The sequence below is a fragment of the Polyodon spathula genome, chromosome 2 (assembly GCF_017654505.1).
Source record: "Polyodon spathula isolate WHYD16114869_AA chromosome 2, ASM1765450v1, whole genome shotgun sequence".
In the NCBI taxonomy this organism is placed as follows: Eukaryota; Metazoa; Chordata; class Actinopteri; order Acipenseriformes; family Polyodontidae; genus Polyodon; species Polyodon spathula.
In genome coordinates this window covers 4899808-4921099 of record NC_054535.1, presented here as the reverse complement: position 1 = coordinate 4921099, position 21292 = coordinate 4899808, and the positions used below count along the sequence as shown (strand labels likewise).

At 39.0% G+C, this 21292-nt stretch overlaps 1 protein-coding gene across 1 annotated transcript in view; it reads left to right on the top strand.

Moving 5' to 3' along the window:
- The window catches only part of arap2 (ArfGAP with RhoGAP domain, ankyrin repeat and PH domain 2), a 141261-nt gene that overhangs the window by 17503 nt on the left and 102466 nt on the right, over positions 1 to 21292 (top strand). The window contains exons 2-5 of the mRNA XM_041274532.1: positions 12354 to 13223; positions 16673 to 16752; positions 17571 to 17647; positions 20935 to 20984. Coding sequence (XP_041130466.1) covers positions 12490 to 13223; positions 16673 to 16752; positions 17571 to 17647; positions 20935 to 20984 — 941 coding nt within the window. The 5' untranslated portion in view covers positions 12354 to 12489. The remainder of the gene's footprint in view (positions 1 to 12353; positions 13224 to 16672; positions 16753 to 17570; positions 17648 to 20934; positions 20985 to 21292) is intronic.

Sequence of the window (21292 nt, the reverse complement as noted above, 5' to 3'; positions counted from 1 at the left end):
AGAACTTTGCGAATTTGCATTAGAACCTCAGCTATTCCTGTAGCATTCTACATTGTCACCATTAAAAATAGTAAATAGTTGGATTGGATGTGGCAAAATCAAACAGCAAGTACAAATTCAAAAAATAGACTCAAAGGATATTATGTAGGCTACAATGTAATGAAACATCGTTTCACATTCAAGTTCTCTGTGCTGTTGAAAACCAAAAAAAAATCCCTGAATAAATGTTGCTGAAAACACGACCAAGGTAAGATAAATGTCAAATCTTATCTACCAGTGTCTGTTTATCTTCTGTATCTATATATCACTACCTGTTTATCTATACATGTGTATGTGCTACTGTAAGCCGTTGTTATAGTGTTGTAGCGTTACCCATCGACTTACCCCACAGAGGCACCCCGCGCACACCTGTCATTCCCTTATCCCGCCCACACGAAATTCAGTTTTTTATTTTTCTTAAAAATATTTCTCAACATAAAACCAATGTTGCTTACAATAATTGATTCTGAGTTTCAGTGTTTTAAAATAAAATATCGAACAGAACGAAATTTCAATGTACCATTTATAATTCGGTAATATGAGAGAATTGGTCAGGTGTCAGTTAAAAGTCTGAAATATGTATAACACGGTGTTAGAACACTGGCCTAAGTATAAAAGTGTCTTTGTTAGATGTTCTCTGAGTTAACTAGCTTGTTACCTAATTAACCTTTTTGTCACCAAATATTGTTAACAAGTGAGGGTCCATGATTACTATAAATATAGGTAGCATAGGGACAAGTTTGTCATTCCTGAATGTAAGGGAGCAGAAAATGACAAAATACGCTCAGTTAAGCAAAGAAAAAAGTCTGTAATTACTTTAAGAAATGAAGGTCAATCTTTAAGACAAATCGCAAGAACTTTGCAAGTGTCTGTAACTGCTGTGGCCAAGACCATCAAACAATTTGAGGAAAGGCCAAGGGTGACCTCATAATCAGAGAACAAGTTCATTTGAGTCACAAGTCTGCAAAACCGGCGATTAACTGCCCCTGAAATACAAACTCAGCTAAATACTACTAGAAGTACAGATATTTCAACAACAATTGTTCAGAGGCAATTGGGTGAAGCTGGCCTAACTGGAAGAATTGCTGCAAAGAAACCATTGTTAAGAATGCAGAATAAGAGGAAGAGACTTGCCTGGGCCAAAAAATACAGAAACTGGACATTTGAGGAGTGGAAGTCGGTCTTATGGACTGATGAGTTAAAATTTGAAATATTTGGGTACAACGGCCGAGTATGTGTAAGACGCAGAGAGGGTGAGCGCATGAGTTCTGCATGTGTGGTTCCCACTGTCAAGCATGGAGGAGGCAGTGTCATGGTTAGGGGTTGCTTTGCTGGTGACAGAGTTGGTGAACTTTACTAAGTTCATGGCAAGCTCAACCAGCATGGCTATCATAGCATACTTCAGAGGCATGCCATTCCATCAGGATTATGGCTAGTTGGGCAGTCCTTCATTCTTCAGCAAGATAATGACCCGAAACACACATCAAAGTTGTGCAAGAACTATCTGGCGAAGAAGAAAAGTGAAGGACAATTCAATCTAATGACCTGGCCTGCCCATTCTCCAGACATCAGTCCCATAGAACCTGTATGGGGTTAACTGGACATAAGAGTCAAAGCAAAGCTACCCATAAGTGCCCTACATCTCTGGGAATTGCTGCAGAAGAGCTGGGAAAACATGTCTAGTGATTTCCTGCTGAAACTTGTTAACCGAATGCCTCGTGTTTGTGAGGCTGTTATGAAGGCAAAGGGTGTCTATTTTGAGGAATCCAAGATTTTGAGCCAATTTTCAATTTTCTTGAACATTGCTTTGATGCTCCTTATGTTTTGTTTTGTATATTGTAACATGTGTTTTCATTTTCAAGTATTTACAGAAACGTATACGACATAAAACATTGTCGGTTATGAAAAGAAACTAGTTTCCAGCAAGTGTACCAGACTTTTGACTGGTACTCTGTGTGTGTGTGTGTGTGTGTGTGTGTGTATATGTATATATTGTAATAGATCCCGCAACTCACACGGTTCGTTGCCCCTTTAATTAAGGACCCAGGACACCAGAAATGTAGTTTAAGCGATTACGCGCTATTTTTAATACACAAAATAAAACACAAACAAAATAAACAAAACAAACACCAAGCTCTTTCCTGAGCACTAACTACTACACACAGGAACTTAATTAACTCTCAGGACGGCTAAGCAGTTTACCTGTCACACAAACACAAATCGCCGTACTTTTCTTTTAACTGCTCGTAAACATTAAATACCCTGCACCTGGGTTTAAATTAACAATAGCTACCAGGTGCAGGGGATAATTAATAATAAAACAATTTGTTTTCTTCAGGGAGGCTATTAACCCCCTCCCTGCTGTATTACGAGAGAGAGAGAGAGAGAGAGAGAGAGATAGACACTTGACTTTTAAAAGTCCTTTATTCTATGTAATAATTACAATATTACACATAATTAAACCTTAAAAAAAGAAAAGCACACATTTATATATTTATATTTGTGCTGAGTGTGGGTTCAATAAAAACTAACTCAGCATCTAAAAATAAATAAACAAATAAAAAACATAATACACTGTACTCTTGTTAAAACAGTTAAGTTTTTTAGTTAAAAAAATTATTTTACAGCAGCACAGTGAGCTCTCCCTCCTCATCTACAGAGCACAGTATGTCTCCCACAAACCACCTCTTCTGCAAGCCCCAGAGATCATTAACCAGGCTAAAATAGGTGAAATCCACCTTTTAATCTGCTGACCACCAACCCTGAACAGCCTGACTACATCAGTTATCCCTGCTCCAGACAGCCTACTTTTCCTACTTTTTAAAATGGCCAATTTAGCCTGGCCTGTAATAAAATTAATTAAAACACACTTTTCCTTTTTTTTTAAACTATAAGGGGTTCCAAAAATAAAAAGCTGTTTGCTAAAATCGACTCCCAGCCCCTGCAGCAGCTCCGTGAGGAGTTGAAACAGCGGCCGCAATCTCTCACGCTCACTGTATGTGTGAACCACTGTCTCCTCCTGCCCACAGGCCTTGGGGAGGGTCCAGGCACATAAGCCTATGCCAAAGCATAGAGGCAGCCAGGTTATTAATTACAATAACCCTCCCCCTAAAGGACAACTAAGCGAGCAGCCCCTGCCAACACTGAAGCCGCCCTCTCACTTTGTCCACAAGACTTTCCCAGTTCATATCCATGTATGTTTTAGTTCCCAGAAAGACGCCTAATATTTTTAGTCCTGTTCTCTCCCACCTCAATGTCTGTGGCAGAACAGGAGGGCCCCCTTCCTTCCGGCTACCTGACAAGAACGTGCCACACTTTGCCCAGTTTATTTTTGCTGATGAAGTCCCTTGGAATGTCTCTAGGCTCTGCTGTAATAGCTGGACATCTTGGTTGCTGCAAATAAACACATTAATGTCATCAGCATAAGCGGACACCTTTACTGCCACAGGCGGAGCAGAACAAGGCACCGCCCATCCTGACAGCCTGCTCCTCAGCAGAGCCAGCAGGGGCTCAATGGAGAGGGAGTACAGCATGCTAGACAGGGAGCAGCCCTGTCTGATGCCCCTGCACACCGGGAAAGGCTGACTCAGACCCCCATTAATTTTTAAAATACTAAAAACATTACTGTACAAACTTTTAACATAGTTAATGAACCTGGGGCCGAACCCAAAGGCCTCCAGTGTTGTAAACAGGTAGTGGTGGTCAACCCGATCGAAAGCTTTCTCCTGGTCTAAGGAGACCAGTCCCACATTAAAATCACCCATCTGAGTACAAGTAAAAAAATCTCTAATTAAAAATATATTGTCAAATATTGACCGTCCTGGCACACAGTAAGTCTGGTCCAGGTGTATTAAACTGTTCAATACTTCTCTCAGTCTTATCGCCAGACATTTTGAAAATATTTTTAAATCGGCACATAAAATTGAGACTGGTCTCCAGTTTTTTAGTTGGCACAGGTCTCCTTTCTTAGGCAGCATAGTCAGTACAGCTCTGCGGCAGCTAAGCGGCAGCTCTCCATCTCTCAAACTCTCCTGCAGCACCATCAGCAGATCTGGTCCCAGTTCCTTCCAAAAGTATTGGAAAAATTCTACTTGTAGACCATCAATCCCTGGGGCCTTCCTGCTCGCCATCTGCTTAACTGCCGTGGTCAGTTCCTGGAGAGTGATATTGCCTTCCAGACTCCCCTTCTCCTCCTCGCTCAGGGTGGGCAAGCCCTGCAGCATTGAGTCCCTGTCATTTTGACTGCATGGCTCCCTGGAAAACAGTCCAGTATAAAACTGCCCTGCCGCCTCTTTGATTTGCTCCTGTTCCGGAAGCTCTCTCCCACAGGGCAGCCAGACACAGTGCATCTGCTTGCTGCTTGCTTTCTTCTTCTCCAAGCTGAAGAAGCAGTTGGTGGGGGCATCCATGTCTCTTAGCTCGATAAATCTTGATCGCACCTGTGCCCCCCGCACCTTCTCCTCCAGCAGGCTGCCCAAGGCTTGTCTCTGCTCCTGCAAGGTCTGTGCCACTGTGCTCTGTTCAGATTGGCTTTCAATTTTAAGAATCTCTCGCTCACAGCTGCGTTCAGTGACTTGGTTGCACCAGAGGTATACTTTTGACAAAAAACTTTGATATGTACCTTACCAATATCCCACCACTGCCTCAGATCTCTGTACTGATCTTTCTGTGTTCTCCAAATTTTCCAGAAATCTCTAAACTGTTGCACAAATGTGAAATCTTGTAATAGTTTAGTATTAAAATGCCAAAATGGTACGGTATGTGTTTCCTTAGGTAGTGTAACAGTACTCTGCACACTGTGATGAACTGACAGGCTGGTTGGTATTATACTGGCTTTTGTAAATGTATTAAGTTGATGTTTAAATGTATAGATCCTGTCTAATCATGCTCTAACTATGTACTGTGAAATGTGACGTGACCATGTGTACTGGCAATTGGTGGGATGCAAACACCTCCAAATGTCAACCAAGCCACTGAACTTTAAAACTGCAGCTAATTCCATCGCAGAGGGGGGATGCGGTTCTATACTGTTTCTGTCTATATTAAAATTCACTGTGCAATTAAAATTACCCCAGACTAATAAAAAGTCTTCATCATTAACTGTTAAGATAGTCTGTTTTAAAATGTTTAAAAACACCATCCTATCTCTCACTATATTAGGTGCATAAACATTTATGAAGTTAAAAGTAGCCTCCCTCACCTTAGCTCTTACTGTTAAAAGCCTTCCTTTAATAATCTCTCTTACTTCTAAAATATCTGCTCCTAACCCCTATCTAAAAAGCACAGCCACCCCAGCGCTGTTATCAGAGGCATGGCTCATCACACACTGCCCTCCCCATTTCACCTCCCATTCAGCAGCATTCCCTTCATCTGTATGTGTTTCTTGTAAAAAAAAAAAAAAAAAAAAAAAAAAAAAAAAAGATCCCCGCCCTCTTCTGTTCTAAAAACTCAAAGACTTGTGCTCTTTTAAAACTCTGTCTGCAGTCGTTTACGTTAAGAGAGATAAAAATTGAACCTCTTCATAATAGTAAAATTATTTAAAACTATTACAAAAAATCCTACAACAAAAAGTATAAAAAAAACTGGGCCATTTTAAACCTTCTTATTTGTTCTATTAATCATTTTCCTGACTACTTGTACATATTTTTTAAGTTCACTTTTAATATTTAAAAGCTTACTGCTTTGGCTGGTCGATTTCTCTTAAAGTGGCTTTTCTAAAAGTCACATTAGCAGAGTACAGAAACAGTTTAAGATTGGGAAAGAATTGCTTTATATCAACATTACGTTTTCCTTTGGTCGTGTTTAAAAAGCTATTTATCTCTTCTACAGAGTATAGTTTTTCCTTTGGGGTTTGACTGTCAGGGATCTCAGAAAGCACCGAGGAGTCAGAAACGTCACCTCCGTCTTCCTCATCCATCTCTTTCTCTTCCTCACTTTCACATTTATTTTGACGTTTTTTAATTTTTTCCGCCGCTACACCCGGCTCCTCTGCAGTGTTTTCTTGCGAGTCTGGGGGACAGGGTATCGCAGCAGCGTTGAGCTGCGACTCGGCACTGTGCTCCACCTCCTCCAAGAAGAGGGGGACCGCCGCTCCAGGCTGAGACCCAGAGCCGGAGTCGTGTCCCCCCCCCCCGAGTCCGAGTTGGGAGCTTCTGCAGCAGGGGACTTCTCCCCTGTTGCACTACAGACCTCGGTTCTCCAGCAGCAATCTCAGCACCGCTCGCTCCTTCAGGACGGGTGGGCAGAGACAGCCTGTGATCTGGAGAGATCGCCTCAGAGCTCCGCTCCAGCTCTATGTCTCCTTTTTTCCCCTCGTTGTTGCCATTTCTTTTTTTTTCCTTTTCCCCCTATTTACAACAGTGAACCCATTATCTCCACTGTCCTCTTCATTTACCGGGGTTCCAGGCTCATTGTTCTCCTTTTCCTGCTGTGGCTCTTCCTCCTGTGCTCCCTGCTTCTCCTGCCCTGTCTCACCTTCTCTTATCGGGCAATTTTTCCTCTGATGCCCCTGGACTCCGCACTTGAAGCAGCGCATGGTGTCAGTGCTTGCAAACACCACACAGCTGCTTCCTTCTACTGTGAAAGTCCAGGCGACATTTATTTCAAAACCGGGGTTGTTTAATAAAATATACACTTGTCTCCTAAAAGACATGATGTGACTTAATTGTGGACTTTTACACCCCAGGGGAATAGACTTTATTGGGGAGCACATTTTCCCATACCTACTCGGCTCCCTTTCCAGCAATTTGTTCCTTAAAAACAGGGGGGCATTTGATAAAATCACTTTTGCAAAGGGTGTTGAAAGGGTCAATACGTGCAATAAACTCCCTTGAGCTACAAAACCTTCCTGCACAAGTTTATCCACATCCTGCATATCTTTAAAAAAGATTACAAGCCCTTTATTCATCCGGGATGCAGAAACGATCCTGTCCCCCTCGATTACCTTGCATATTGCAAGCAAGCAATCTTCTACCGACACCGTGCTGTCAGGGACACAGCGACAGCCATGCCGGCGAGTCAGATCTCACATTCCCTGGGAATGAGAGCTCATCGCTGGGGCTCAGCTGACTAGTTGTCAGCACAAACCCCAGCACACAAAAACACACACACGCACGCACTCACTGACTCGTTCTCACACACACGCACTTACTGACTCACGCTCACACAACAAATTAATTTAAAGAACCAGACGTTATAGTTTAAAGTAAAACAAAAAGCAAAAAACCGAACGACACTCCTACCCTGCGCTTCCTCAAACTCCTCACAGGCTCCAGCGATCCCAAGAGAGCGAGAGAGAGAGAGAGAGGGAGAGAGATATATTAGTACCTTGGGCCAGAGGAGAACACACAATACAGATGCCAGGGATGCAAAATAATCACATGTTTATTTAAAACACAATTTTGTTTATTGTATATTATTTATTATATATATTGTACATTTCCAGGCAGTTTACTTTAAAACTAGAACACGTGATCATGGTTCTCTAAAACTACTACTGTTAGTGTTGTCCTTAGTTACACTTCTTTTTCAGTCAAATACTTCAATTCGTTACATTGTTCCATTGTTCTTTCTCAGGCATCAAAATGGTTATATAAATTCAGTAACAACGACTCGTTTACAGTAAAGTTATCGTAATTTTTTTATTTCACAAGTATTCAAACAAATATAGCCACACACACAGCACTAGTACAGACTGGAGGTTCCCAGATTAAACACGGACAAAAACAAACACTGCTATAGATACCCAAAATGCACAATGACTCACAAACGGATAGAGTAGTTTCGTTCAGCTGATGTGAGTGTTCTTGACATAAAACCTATGGGTCTCTCCCACCCATCTGGCATGAGGTGTGAAAGTACTGCGCCTATCCCGTAGGGGGAGGCGTCACAGGACAGAATCAGCTCTTTCTCACTGTCGTAATGCACAAGTATATCTCTGGATTGCATGAGCTTTTTAGATTTCTCAAAAGCAGCCTCCTGCTCTTTTTTCCATTGCCATTTTGTGTCTTTTCTCAACAATTTGTGCAGTGGAGCCAACAGTGTTGACAGGTTAGGTAAAAACCTGTTGTAATAGTTCAACAGTCCTAAGTAAGCCTTAAGCTCTGTTATGTTGGTAGGTGCAGGTGCATTTTGGATAGCTTGTACCTTATTCTTAGGTGGGTGTAGTCCTGTAGCATCCACTTTGTGACCCAGAAACTCAGCCTCACTTCCCAGAAAGGTACACTTCCTTCTCTTTAGCCGTAGGCCTGCCTCCTCCACTCTCTGAAGTACCTCGCTTAGCATCTGCAGGTGCTCCTGATCATACCTAGGAGTTTTTGTTGACTCAGAAATGTCTTCATCTAGACAATGTGGGGAAGCTATAAAAAAGGCTAACAAGATGCTCGGCTACATTGTGAAAAGTGTTGAATTTAAATCAAGGGAAGTAATGTTAAAACTGTACAATGCACTAGTAAGACCTCATCTTGAATATTGTGTTCAGTTCTGGTCACCTCGCTATAAAAAAGATATTGCTGCTCTAGAAAGAGTGCAAAGAAGAGCGACCAGAATTATTCCGGGCTTAAAAGGCATGTCATATGCAGACAGGCTAAAAGAATTGAATCTGTTCAGTCTTGAACAAAGAAGACTACGTGGCGACCTAATTCAAGCATTCAAAATTCTAAAAGGTATTGACAGTGTCGACCCAAGGGACTTTTTCAGCCTGAAAAAAGAAACAAGGACCAGGGGTCACAAATGGAGTTTAGAAAAAGGGGCATTCAGAACAGAAAATAGGAGACTCTTTTTTACACAGAGAATTGTGAGGGTCTGGAATCAACTCCCCAGTAATGTTGTTGAAGCTCCATAATTTCTCTGAAAGATATCTGGACTGGATGAAACCCCGAATGGAAGACGGTTTACAGTAAATAACCATTTGTGTGTATTTATAGTTACATACTTTTTTGATTCCTCATCCAATATTACCTGTTGATAGGCATGACTCATGTCCAATTTGCTGAATTTTGCCCCTCCTAAGAGCTTTGCAAAAAGATCTTCAATTCTGGGAATGGGATACTGTTCCAGTTTGGACACCCGATTTACAGTAAGTTTGTAATCTCCGCAAATCCTCACAGAGTTATCAGGCTTTAGCACTGGGACTATGGGAGCTGCCCACTCAGAGAATTTCACTGGTTCAATTATTTTGTCTCTCAAGAGTCGGTCCAGCTCGGCCTCCACCTTCGGTTTCTGCTAACAGCCTGCGCTGAATACGATCTTCGTCTATACCACAGACTAGCCTGTCCCGTAACATTTCCTTTAGCCTATCTCTATAGTTGCAATGTTGAGCCAGTTCTCTTAGCACTGCCACATATTCAGTCACACTCTCATTTGCGTGTTTGTTTCTCGAGTTAAATTTAAAGCGTTGAACTAGTTCGCTGGGCTTTGGGTTGTAGTGCGTTTTCAATAGTTCAACTAAATCGTCAAACGATTTGTCCCCTGGCTTATCTGGGCTTAACAAATTTCTCATCAGACTATATGTTTGGCTTCCTACAGAACTTAAGAGAATCACCCTCTTTTTATTGCCGTTGTCAATCTCATTTGCTTCAAAAAAATGCGACAGCACTTTGCAATATTCCTCCCATGTCTGTAGTTGACTATCAAACGGCGCGGTTGTTCCTACCGTGGCAGCCATGTTCCGTTGTCTGTGAGCGCTCCCGCTAACGTTAGCAGGTTTGGCCGAAGCTATGCAGCTACACTTGTCTTTTCTCTTCGTTGTCTCCGTTTTCAATGACCTAAGACAAGTTGTCCGATTTCCTCTTCACCATATGTAATAACCCGAGATCCAAGATGCAAGAGTATAACTTTAATCACAGTGTCTTTATTAGAACAATCTCTGCTGAAACCTACACATTAGTGTTTTCTAAGGACTTCCTCGACCCCCCGGTATCCTAGGTAGAGGGTAAGTATGTAGGGTGCTACTGACCTCTAGTGGCATAACTTGAACTGCATTATATACATAAACATTCACATTACTACACGGATATAAAAACTAGGCTATATAAACTCGGATATTAAAGTTTTTTTGAATAAGAAAAAAAAAAAAACAACTGTATGGAAGTGTTTTTCAATCAAATCACAACAGTTGGAGCATTAGTAGCAAAAATAAAAAAAAAAAGGATTTCAGTCACTCAGAAAACCCGTTGCAATAAATCATGGCTCACATTTTGAAACTGTCTGCAGACATTGCTGCTCTTTCTTTGTGGTTGTTGATCACTCAAATTTGCGAGAAAGAACATTCCACACTGGCACTGGATACGGGCACTGCCAACAACATCAAAAAAATGTTGTCTAATTGTGGCCACTGTACACGCTGCCCTTTCAATACACTAGTGCTGTAACATCAGTGTTTGTAGGGGGTGAACCGAGCATGTATTCTATGAGCTGATTTTGCAGTGCCTCTTGATCTTCCAGAAGGAAACAGTTAAAGATTAAACTATAATCATTAAAATTTGGTGAAAATTGCTCCTGACGTAGAGGGTCAATAACTTGCACGTTAAACCAAAACTAATCTTCCCCTTGAAATTGCAGTGTGTCGCCAAAGCATCCTGTTGTCTGCCATTTGGTACACATTGAACAGAAAACAGATTTGAATGATGCTTCAAGTCTTTCACTTACGCTGAATGGTTGGAAGTTTAGCAGAGCACAGGATTCAGGCTCATATCACTAAAGCTGTCTTCAGATTTTTTGGTGGCAGTATGGTTTTAATTCTCACACCAAGTATGGCATAAACCTGGTGAACATGGGTCGCTTCACTTTCTAATGTTTTCATTGATTCAGTTCAGAGGGATGACGTTTTCTGTCACAAACTTAAACTGACAAAATAAAAAAACACCTCCTTTCTTCAGAACTGATCAAGTTCTACAGTCTGTGGCATTTGCCTCCAGAGGCTGCATCGCTTAGCAGGAATTTTGCAAACTGTCTCCAATATTCAACCAAACAGTTCGCAGCCTCAGTCAAAGAAAAACAACAAGGCATCGTGTTTTTAAACCTACTTCCTCACAGGTTGCAAAGGAGGCACACTTCAGATCCTGTGCATGTTTGAATAGTGCACCAGCATTAATGACAAAATGCACTAGATCTTTAAAATGATGTGAAACAATGATTTTTTTACGCCTTGCTCTTGGCGAGATTTTGGCAGGACGGCCACTCCTGGAAAGATTTACTACTGTCCCAAACTTTCTCCATATGGACAGTATGGCTCTGACTGTGCTTTGGTGGAGCCCCTGAGCCTTAGACATGCTTTGTAACACTTTCCAGACTGATAATCAGAAAATCAGACGGGGCAAATACTTTTTCATGGCACAGTATTGAAATTGTTATATTGTCCAACCCTTGGTATGTCAAATCCTTAACAATACTTATGCCAGAGTAATAAGTGTGTGTGTGTGACATATTTTAAGAGAGATTCAAAGCATCAACAGGAAGACCTGGTAACAGGAGTTAATTGTAGTTTACAATTTTAATTTCCAGGAATGTGTACATTGGTATACCACTTCCTTTCGAGGTCTGCATAAAATATTTTGTTGGGGTTTGTCACTATGTTGTCTGCATGTACGGTAAATCATACATTGCAGGTTTTTGATGCTATTCTGTGCTTTTTTTCTGCAAGATCTGTTCTCCAGTTAAACTTTTAACTTAAATTAGATATATGTTGTACTGGATTTTCTGGACTTGTTGGTTGATTTACTTGATATAGTTTTTTTAATATATATAACATTGCTTCTGTAAGTTGTGTACCGTAAAATGCATTTGACAGAAGAGCATTCGGCAAAAGGGAAAATGTGGAACTTTTGAAAAGCACGCATCTTTCACAGTACAAGGAAGGCACACAACATTCGGATGGGGATGCCCATTTCATTTACCTGTTTACTTTCGTCCCACATTATTGTTAGCTACTTATTTGTTATCACTGTATCAAACAATTTTGATTTAAGACAACGGAAACACCGAAATGACATTTTTGAAGACAGAAACAAAGTGAAACACACAAAAATCAAACAGATTTCATACAGTCCTACATATTGGTGTTTTACTGTTACATTTATTTGTAATTTGTTCTGTTAACTTGTAACATTCAAGCTGTCAACCATGACATTTCTTCTGGGCTGACTCTCCCTGGGATTTTATGATACATTTGGATTATCTAGGCTTTAAGTTGTTACTGATAACTGTCATTTATGAACCAAATCAGAAATCATTTGTATTGTTTCAAGCATTTTAAAATCACATCTAGACTTGTTGTATAACTAAATATATTTTGTTTTTTCTGTTTCTCTTTATAGGTTGCTGATTAATCAATTTTGAAATGATGGTGCAACAGTACCTTTAAAGGCAAATAAGTGCTCTGAGATATTAAAGGTCATGGGGACTTGACCTCAACAACAAAGTTTTTCATAATTAAGAGACTTGTAGAGTGTCATGATGTCGTCGTCTGCTGACACCGGCAAAGACGTCAAGGTCTGGCTACAAAGCATCCACCTACAGCAGTACGCCAGTAGTTTCATGCAGGCTGGTTATCACACGCTGGAAGACTGTGGAGATCTGAATAATGAGGTTCTTCTGCACATTGGTGTGACCCCTACAGGACACCGGAAGAGAATTCTTAATCATCTACAGTCCCTGCGCCTGCTGGATCGCAATGACAGAGTGGCAGTGGGTGAAAGTGAGACAAAAACAACTGGGACTGATGGTTGCGATTCTTCTTTAAAGACTGGAGTATCAAGTGAGAAAATAGGAGGACAACCAACTCCCAAGCCTAGAACTGTTTATTCAAAAGGTAGAAATGCTGTAAAAGGGACGGAGGTCTTGTCTAAGGCCCAGGATGATGGACAATCACATAATATTGAAGCTAAGAGTGCAGACGTGGTCTGTGGGTCACAAACGGATCAAGGCAAGCCCCAAACGCGGCACATACAAAGTGAACCTTCTTTTTCTTCACTTTCTAGCTTGTATCAGATATCTGGAAATGAACATTCATTTGAGGAACCCATGCACACTCCTTTTAAAGGGAAAATGGTCATCAATGAGTTATACTCTGAAAGAACAGACTTGGTAGGACAGGCTCCCATGAAGCCAGTTTCGAGGTCCTTTAAACTTCGTCACAGGCCAGTGCCACAAATTCCAGTTGACGCTGTTGCTCCTTTGGAAGACAAGTAAGTTCATTCTGTCTGAGAAATTCCAGCATGCTAATAATGTTTTAATAACTGCCATTAAGCACAGTATTTGTAAGTATCAATCTGTGAGGGAACTGTATCTGCTTGCAGATGTTTTATTTTAACTCTAATGTAAGCGGCTAACAAATTGTTAGCCTGATTTTTAATTAGTGACCACAAGCAAGCTCCTTGAGGAAAAAATCCCCTGAATTAAAAAATAAAAAAATAAAATCAACTAGAATTCACTTTCCATATGTTAGGGTAACTGCAGTAGAGTAGTCAGTTCTTAATTTGCAGTCCACATTCTAGTCCTATGGCAGCTGTCACAGAGACGGCCGAAGTGGGCGGCGTCAGAACCAGGAAGAGGAATGAAATACACAACAGACAGGATGAAATGAAATGATGGTGACGCCTGCTGGCACCGGTTTATTACAAAATAAAAGGTTTAAACAAACAGAAAACACAGGACACGGCACTCTACGCCAAAATAAATAGACAAACAAAAACGGACTAACACTTTACAAAACGGTGCACGGACAGACACTGACAAACACGGTGAGTTGATAAATTAACAAGTGTCGTGCTGGTCCCACCAGCACGCAATAGCAATTGTAATTCTCCTACTCTCTCTCCCGTTCTCCACTCACCGAACACCCAAACCGCGAGTATGTGACAACGTGCATCTATATATACTGTTGTGCTGGGATTCAATTACCAATTAATTATTCACTTGAATCCCAGCATGTGAATTAATAAAGTGCAATTCCCCGTGCTCACATATTATTACTTTTTACTTGCACATGAAGTGCTGTGCAACCCTCGTGCCTAAATACACATATACATTTTTAAACACTCGTGTTACACAGACCCGTTTATATCCTGTGTACCAATGTCTATACACCAACATTTAAACACACCACACGCAACACATAACAGATAATATATTCAGGGGCGGGCACTTTGTCACACAGCTTAATTGTCAGTTTTGCTTTGAAGTATCAAGCTAGAATTGTCTGGTTTTTAACAACAATGTATATGTTTCCAACAACTTTTAGCAAGCCAGAACATCTTCATCCCATCCCATAATACACTGTGCTGTCACAGGATTAGAAAGTAACAATATTGTAGTGCTACTCCAAAGGACTAGTATTTTTTTAATCAGTCATTATGAATTGCCCAAGTTGGAATCAACAAAAAACAGTCGGGATCCCAAAAAATAGACTTACATTTTCCTATAAAATAAACATTGTTATAAATGTTTTTTTTTTTTTTTAATATGTATAAAAGGTCTCTTAGTAAATGCTCCTACAGATCAACCAATCACCTGTTTGCACCTCATTACTGAGTGACTACTGTCCTGTGTGCTGAGAAACTGACACTGACAGCACCAGACAGGAAGACAGGAACCATTCTCTCAGCCGTGTCACCTTTGAAACCGCTTTAGCAAGTACAGTTCAATAATAAGGCTTGCTCTACACAACAATGTGTATTGCCAGCTTGTAAACCACAAGGTTCAGTCCCGAAATAATAATACAACACAGAAAACAGACACGATCACATCTCATGACAGCGAGTGCTCTGAGTGCAGGTGCGGTGCAGTGAAAGTCGTGCAGTGTAGTCCGGGTTTGACGAAGGCCTGTAGGGAAAGCTCCCGTTTCGTCTTAGTCGTCTAACAGTTCGGCTTCCAATCTCTTAAAGTATGCTAATGATAATGTAAACAACACCAAGCTACAGACAGCGACTCCCAAACTTTAAACATGTTATAGTTGTTTATAGCTAAGAGTTCAACTTTATTCTGAATATATTTTGTTAAGTTTTAAGCAACATATTATGATAATGTGCATTATGGTAATTGCTTGTTTCTTAGTTTTAAAATGTTCAGTAAACGTGACATATTTTTTGACCTAGTTAGTACAACTGGCCCACTTTGCTAATGACATCTTAAATCTTTTCAATCTTTTTTTTTTGGGGGGGGGGTGGGGGGTGGGTGGGGGGGTCGCAACCCCCGGTACAAATCTCCACATTTGTGTAAAATGACTTTACACTTACTTCAAAGATGCAACACCAATAAACTCTGCATCTCGCGCAGAGAGAGAACTCAAACATAAAACGTCATTAAGTGAGGTTGGCATTGCTGGGGAGATGAAGGGAGGTTTCAGTTCTGAGTGACTGTTTTGTAAGCATTATGAATGCTTATTCACCACTGCTGCACTCCTTTAGAAAATGTACTTTCCTACATTTTTTTTTTAAACACAATACTCTGAACGTGAGAGTATATGTGTACATTTATTTTAAGTACTGGCCCAGAGGACTACTGAGAAACAGACATCAGCTAGTCCGCTTCAGATTTAGTTTGCCTTGAGCGAGTTTCTAACCCTGCTGTCATGCATTTAATGTATTTTTGAAGTGCGGGATAAAAATCTTCGTACAGTAACTGCAACAAGAACACAGAGATATCTCAACCTAAGAAAGCCCAGATGTTTTGTGGGACATGACAGGGTGATTTTCATTTATTTATTTAAATACTCTTGAAAATTTAAAAAGCGTATTTACAGAATCATTGTTCCTTGGCATTACAAGGAAAAGGCTTCTATTAAACACTTAGTTTGCACCTTTTTTTCTGTAAAACCTGTAAGGAAATTGTTAGTTTTTATGTATTCTCTGTAATATGAGGGGGAAAAAAAGCGCTTGAGCATTTGGATCCTAATAGCTCATTGTTACCATTTAATGCCATACAAGATATACCACTATTTTGCTAGATAGTTAAATTTGCATTTATGAACAGGAATCAACCAGCAGTTAAAATTTGCTGCTTTATAACCTCATTGTCAAAGGTTCAGTTCTTGTTTTTTTTTTTTCATTTGTTTTTTCAAGAAATATAAATTTACACTTTTAATATATTAAAAAAAGAGGAGGGATAGGGATCGAACTATGTATTACTGGGCAGGCTATACCCTACAAAGCAGTTGACTGTGCTGTGCTGTGTTAATTATATACTATATTATATATATATATATATATATATATATATATATATATATATATATATATATATATATATATATATAATATATAATTTACTTATACCGTATGTCCCAAATGTGTTTTTAATTTTCATTTTAATAGCCCCAACCTAATTAAAATACAAAGACGTCCAACATGGGCTACAGAGTTTGTTGTAACACTCCTAAAGAAGCAGGTAAACAGAAAAGGTTATCGTATTACAAAGGTCTACCAACTGCAAACATAGCCAAGGATGGAACCCAAGCATTAGGTTTGCATTATTTCTTTGTGCTGGGTTTAATACTATACCAGCAGATATGCTGATTATTTTAACTTCAGTATTTGTATCAATATGTTGAGTATTGCTAGCTCTTGCATACATTGTTATAGCCTTTAAATTGTGTGCAGGGGCCATAAGATCAGTAACTCTTCATTGTCTTGCACAGGAATCTGCTGAAAAGAAGAAATGCTGAACTGTCTTCTATCTGCAACGTACAAAAGAGTTCGAATGCAGTGCTGCAGAAAGGTTGGTTTGGCCATTTCATTTGTGTGATTAGATTACTGTTTTGCTACAGTACTATTTTCATAGCATTGACCACAGACTATTTTTAAGTTCTGTCTCTTTCCTTTCACCCAGCAGCGTTTGCCCTTAAAACCCTTTTTTTTTAACCATCTACAGTAAAATATTAATAGAATCAGTATACCAGAACCTGACCTCATATGCATTAAAAGTGTGAGAAAAATAAAACACCTTTTTTTTTTTTTTTTTTTTTTTTTTTATATAAATCTTGTCGTGTTGAAATGTTCTATTGCATTCGCCACAATTGCATCTAAATAAATAAATAAATAAACAAAAAAACCCTACTAAAATGATGTAATAATACTCACAACCTGGGGCTTCTAAACTATTGTTAGAATTGTTCAAATTTGCATAAACTGGGTATGCTAGACTGCAGTTTACAAGCCGCTTCCCCTAGCGGTTTAGAATTGCAATATTAATAAGCTGGGTTTGTTAAATTGCAGACTACCAAGGAAATGTGTTATTCCTTATTATTAGGCTGATATATACTTCTTTCTAATCAATATTATTACTTTGCCTCCCCTTGGCATTGGTTGTTTTGAAGCCAACACGTTTAACTAACAGTTATGGTGGCATGATCTGAGCCGTATGGTGATTTAGAAAATGTCTGAGGTATCTAACCTTCTACAACCATGGGTTTTTGTTGTTTTTTTTTTTTTTTACATATAAAATATACATTTTTTACTTGCATTTACAATAAATAAATACTGGTATTGTGATTTTTAATTATATATATATATATTTTTTTTTACTTTTTTTCAAAGATTCTCTTGAGCTCACCCCATCTCCTATATGTCCATATGGAGAAACATTTTTATATAACAGTCCTGGACAGTATCAAGTAAGTATGCAAACTAATATTATCAGAACAATGGCAATAATGTGTAATAGTTTGTATTCAGTTGTGTCGTTCCAGGTCAGTGGTTCCCAGATAATTTTTTAATGCAGCATTTTCTTCCAAATATTTGAAAAATAAAGACTATGTAGACATATGTACATCCTAAATAGTTTAAAATCATTTCTGTATGAAGCTAAATTACAACAGACCCTTTCTACTGGATCATAACTCTAAGGCTGTTCTAACAATTAACTGGAGATATAAAACAGGTACTTGCAAGGGTTATGTTGTATTATTATTGCACTGACAACAGGTAAAGACAAGAAAAAAAAACATCACTTGCTATACAATTCAGAGCTAAATGTACTGGTGCTTTTACAAAACAAAATGTAATAATGCTTTTACAAAACAGTAACCTAAAACTTTGACATTTTAAGAAAACTTTTTTTGCACAAAACATGCGTAGTAAAAGGAACAGCACAAGTTAGTGCCAGAACACAATTTCTGCTTAAACCTGTGATCACTTAACGGTCTTGAAAAAATAAGCTCCACATTTCACAATGGGTCTCTAGGTTAAAAAGTCCAGAATTGCAATATATTGGCTAGAAAACAAACGATGAACGTTGTACAAGATACACAACCCCCCCCCCCCCCCCCCCAAAAAAAAAAAAAAAAAAAATCCGCGATAGATTAATTGTTAAGTAAAATTCATGCGGGGACTGGATTGTCAATTCTTGTGGTTTGCGAGTCAACCACACAGTGCCACAAAGCTCAGTTGGTGGACTGCATGTGGATTTGACTCACTGCTTGCAAAAGTTAAGCACTTCTTTTAATGGAAAGCCTGCAGGCTAGTGAAACTAAAGCTGAGGGGACACTAGTGTTTAGAAAAATTCAGAAAAGGTACTTTCTTGTAGAAAGTGACATGCAAGCTTCAAGTTTCAGGCAACTGTATCAAAGGACTGTTGATTTTGTAGAAGCAACATTACGTCATAGCATAAATCAACCCATGAAAGTGGTGTAAAAGTCATGTGACTAACTGCTTCGCTGGTGAAAAAAATGTAGAAAAATGGCGTGGAAAATGAACGGAGCCGGCGTGGTATATTGTGAGGGAGATTCTGCTTATTGATTAAAAAATAAAATAAAAATGCAGGGGGATTTGTTTTTATTTATTTATTTATTTATTGGTGTTATGGGCAAGTAAATAAGTGTTAATCTGTCCATTCCTGGTAGTTAATGATCAATTTGTCAGTTAATTCCACAAGATGTAGTGGAGCGTCATTAAAGCTGACAAAATCATTAATATTATATTCCTTGAAAAAACAATTTGCTATTATGAACATAATGTTGTGTTGGCATTATAGTCTAATATTAGATATTACAAAAGAAATAAAAAAGGCAGTTTGGTACCGATGCTAAAGCATTAGAGCATTCTTGTTAAACTGCAGCAGTGTGTTAACAGGGTGTTAACGAAATATCATCTATGTATTGTCTTCTCTGTGTCCATGAACATTCTAGCTACAATTTCTCCATACCATAGACAGTGTCCCCTGAAATCTGAAGCAACAATGTAGAAGCAACAGATTGTATTCTACATTTTCTAGCAAAATGTAGACTAGTGTCCCCTTGGCTTAAGACCGAAGCTTCCAGGTTAGCTAAGTTAGGCGGTTTCGGTTCTTGTTTTTCAGAAAGTGCAGAGCACTGAATGCCCTCTCACACAGCATTGTAGTTGGGAACAGGGACCAGAAAAGCAAAGCAACTTTAGTCAGAGGTTTGTAGTCCTGTGCAAACTGGTACATATAACTCCAGGACTCCTGTACTGTAACACCAGGCTGATTGAAGTATGCTTTCAGTCTTGCATCATTACGCATTTGCAACATGAGGTACTTCAGACCGATTCAGTTCAGCTAATGTGATTTGCAAAGCAGTTAGGTTGCTTGTAGCCAAAGACACTGAAGGACTACTGTTGAATGGGTCAATCACAAATGTGGCGTGACGAAAAAAGTTTCCCTCGATGACATGTTTTTCAAGATCCTCTGAGAGGATTTTCAGATACTCCGTTGAGCAAACCCTTTGCTGTACACTCTCATCCTTACACACAAGATTGTAATTCAGCAGCACTCTATGCGCCTCACTCTCTGTCTGTTTCACATAATATTGCGAACCTCAGTTTGTTGACTGTATTGATACTCTTTTTCACTGTGGATTTGACCTCCTCCATGGTTTTCATGAAAGCCACATTTGAGAAACATTGTTCAAGGCAGTCCCTCGTTGCATGAAGAACTTTATTGTGGTTATTATGAGCTATAAGGTGCCCTGTGAAGGGTATCAAGAATGATGCGGTTTTCCACTAAGCTTAAAAATAATGGAAATCTACCTCTGCTGACTGTGTATTGGAGTGGGTTGAGTTCTTGCTTGCTTGCACACTTGTAGAAAAGGCCCACACTTACCAGAAGTTATTTAGGTTTCTAGATGAAAATTGTGTTTAGTATTTGGTCACTGGCTTAAGACGATTTGCCATTTTGTAATTAGATTTTTTTAAATCATGACAATGTTATTTGAAAGTAGATAACAAAGCATATTATTCACCCATATATGAATTAAGAGGTAGACAACCTAACAATAGTCTAGGCCTTATTAGCTTTAGATTTGGTAAGATCCCCGGCCGCACTGTGCTGAGTGTTTAGGCGAGTCATGCAGTAAGGAGCTTCGAATTCCATTGCTTTGAGTAGGCAATCTAGGCTAGAGACACAGGGGCTACTTTGATATAGAAATATAAGTACAAGGAATGACAAAATAATAAACATGCAGTAGTTATATTTGTACTAAAAAACATAAGTAAACTTGAATTTTGACAGCCATTGCCATTTTATAACAAGCTGTTTTTATTAAAGTGGTACATATTTATTAGATTTAATACCACAAAATATTCTACTTTTTAAAACAGATTGCATTTCTTTCTGTTAGTATTATAGTTGTGTTTATCATTCTCCAACCTATTGAATAATCTGTTTTAAGTAGAATTTGTCTGAGTGCGTTCAGTATTTATTAACCTTTATAGAATAACAGGGTGCTTTTAAAACAGGGCCACAAGTGAGGCATCATTTGCTTATACATTTGGATGGACATTTAAAAAAAATACAAAAAATAACCACATTTGATTTTACAAATTCATTAGTGTAACATTGAGATAATAACCTAGAAATTTAAAGGAAGTAACTAGGTAAACTGAGGTTAAGTAACTATGAGGTGAAGTAACTGTTTCTCATTATCCTGTTTTTTTTTCCCCCCAGGAGAAAAGCCCACAAGAAATGGAAGAGCAATTGTACAGTTGGAAGTCATGGTAAAACTATTAATCTCTCGTTTATACTTTCTGTATTGTTCCAGAAAAAATCTTCGGAAACATGAATTTTAAATGGAGTTCAGTAAATCTATTGCTTAGGTTTGTGTTCCAAACTGTTTATATAAAAAAAAACACTGGTAATGCTATAAATTGTTTAACAAAAATATAGTCTTTAGGTAGACACATTCACAGAGCTTTTTGTTTTATGTTTTTTTTGTTTGATTCTGCCACAAGTTTTTGTCTCACAATATTCCCCGGATTTCTCAAGTTAGTTGAGCTGAAGTCAATTGTACTATGATCAGGATTGT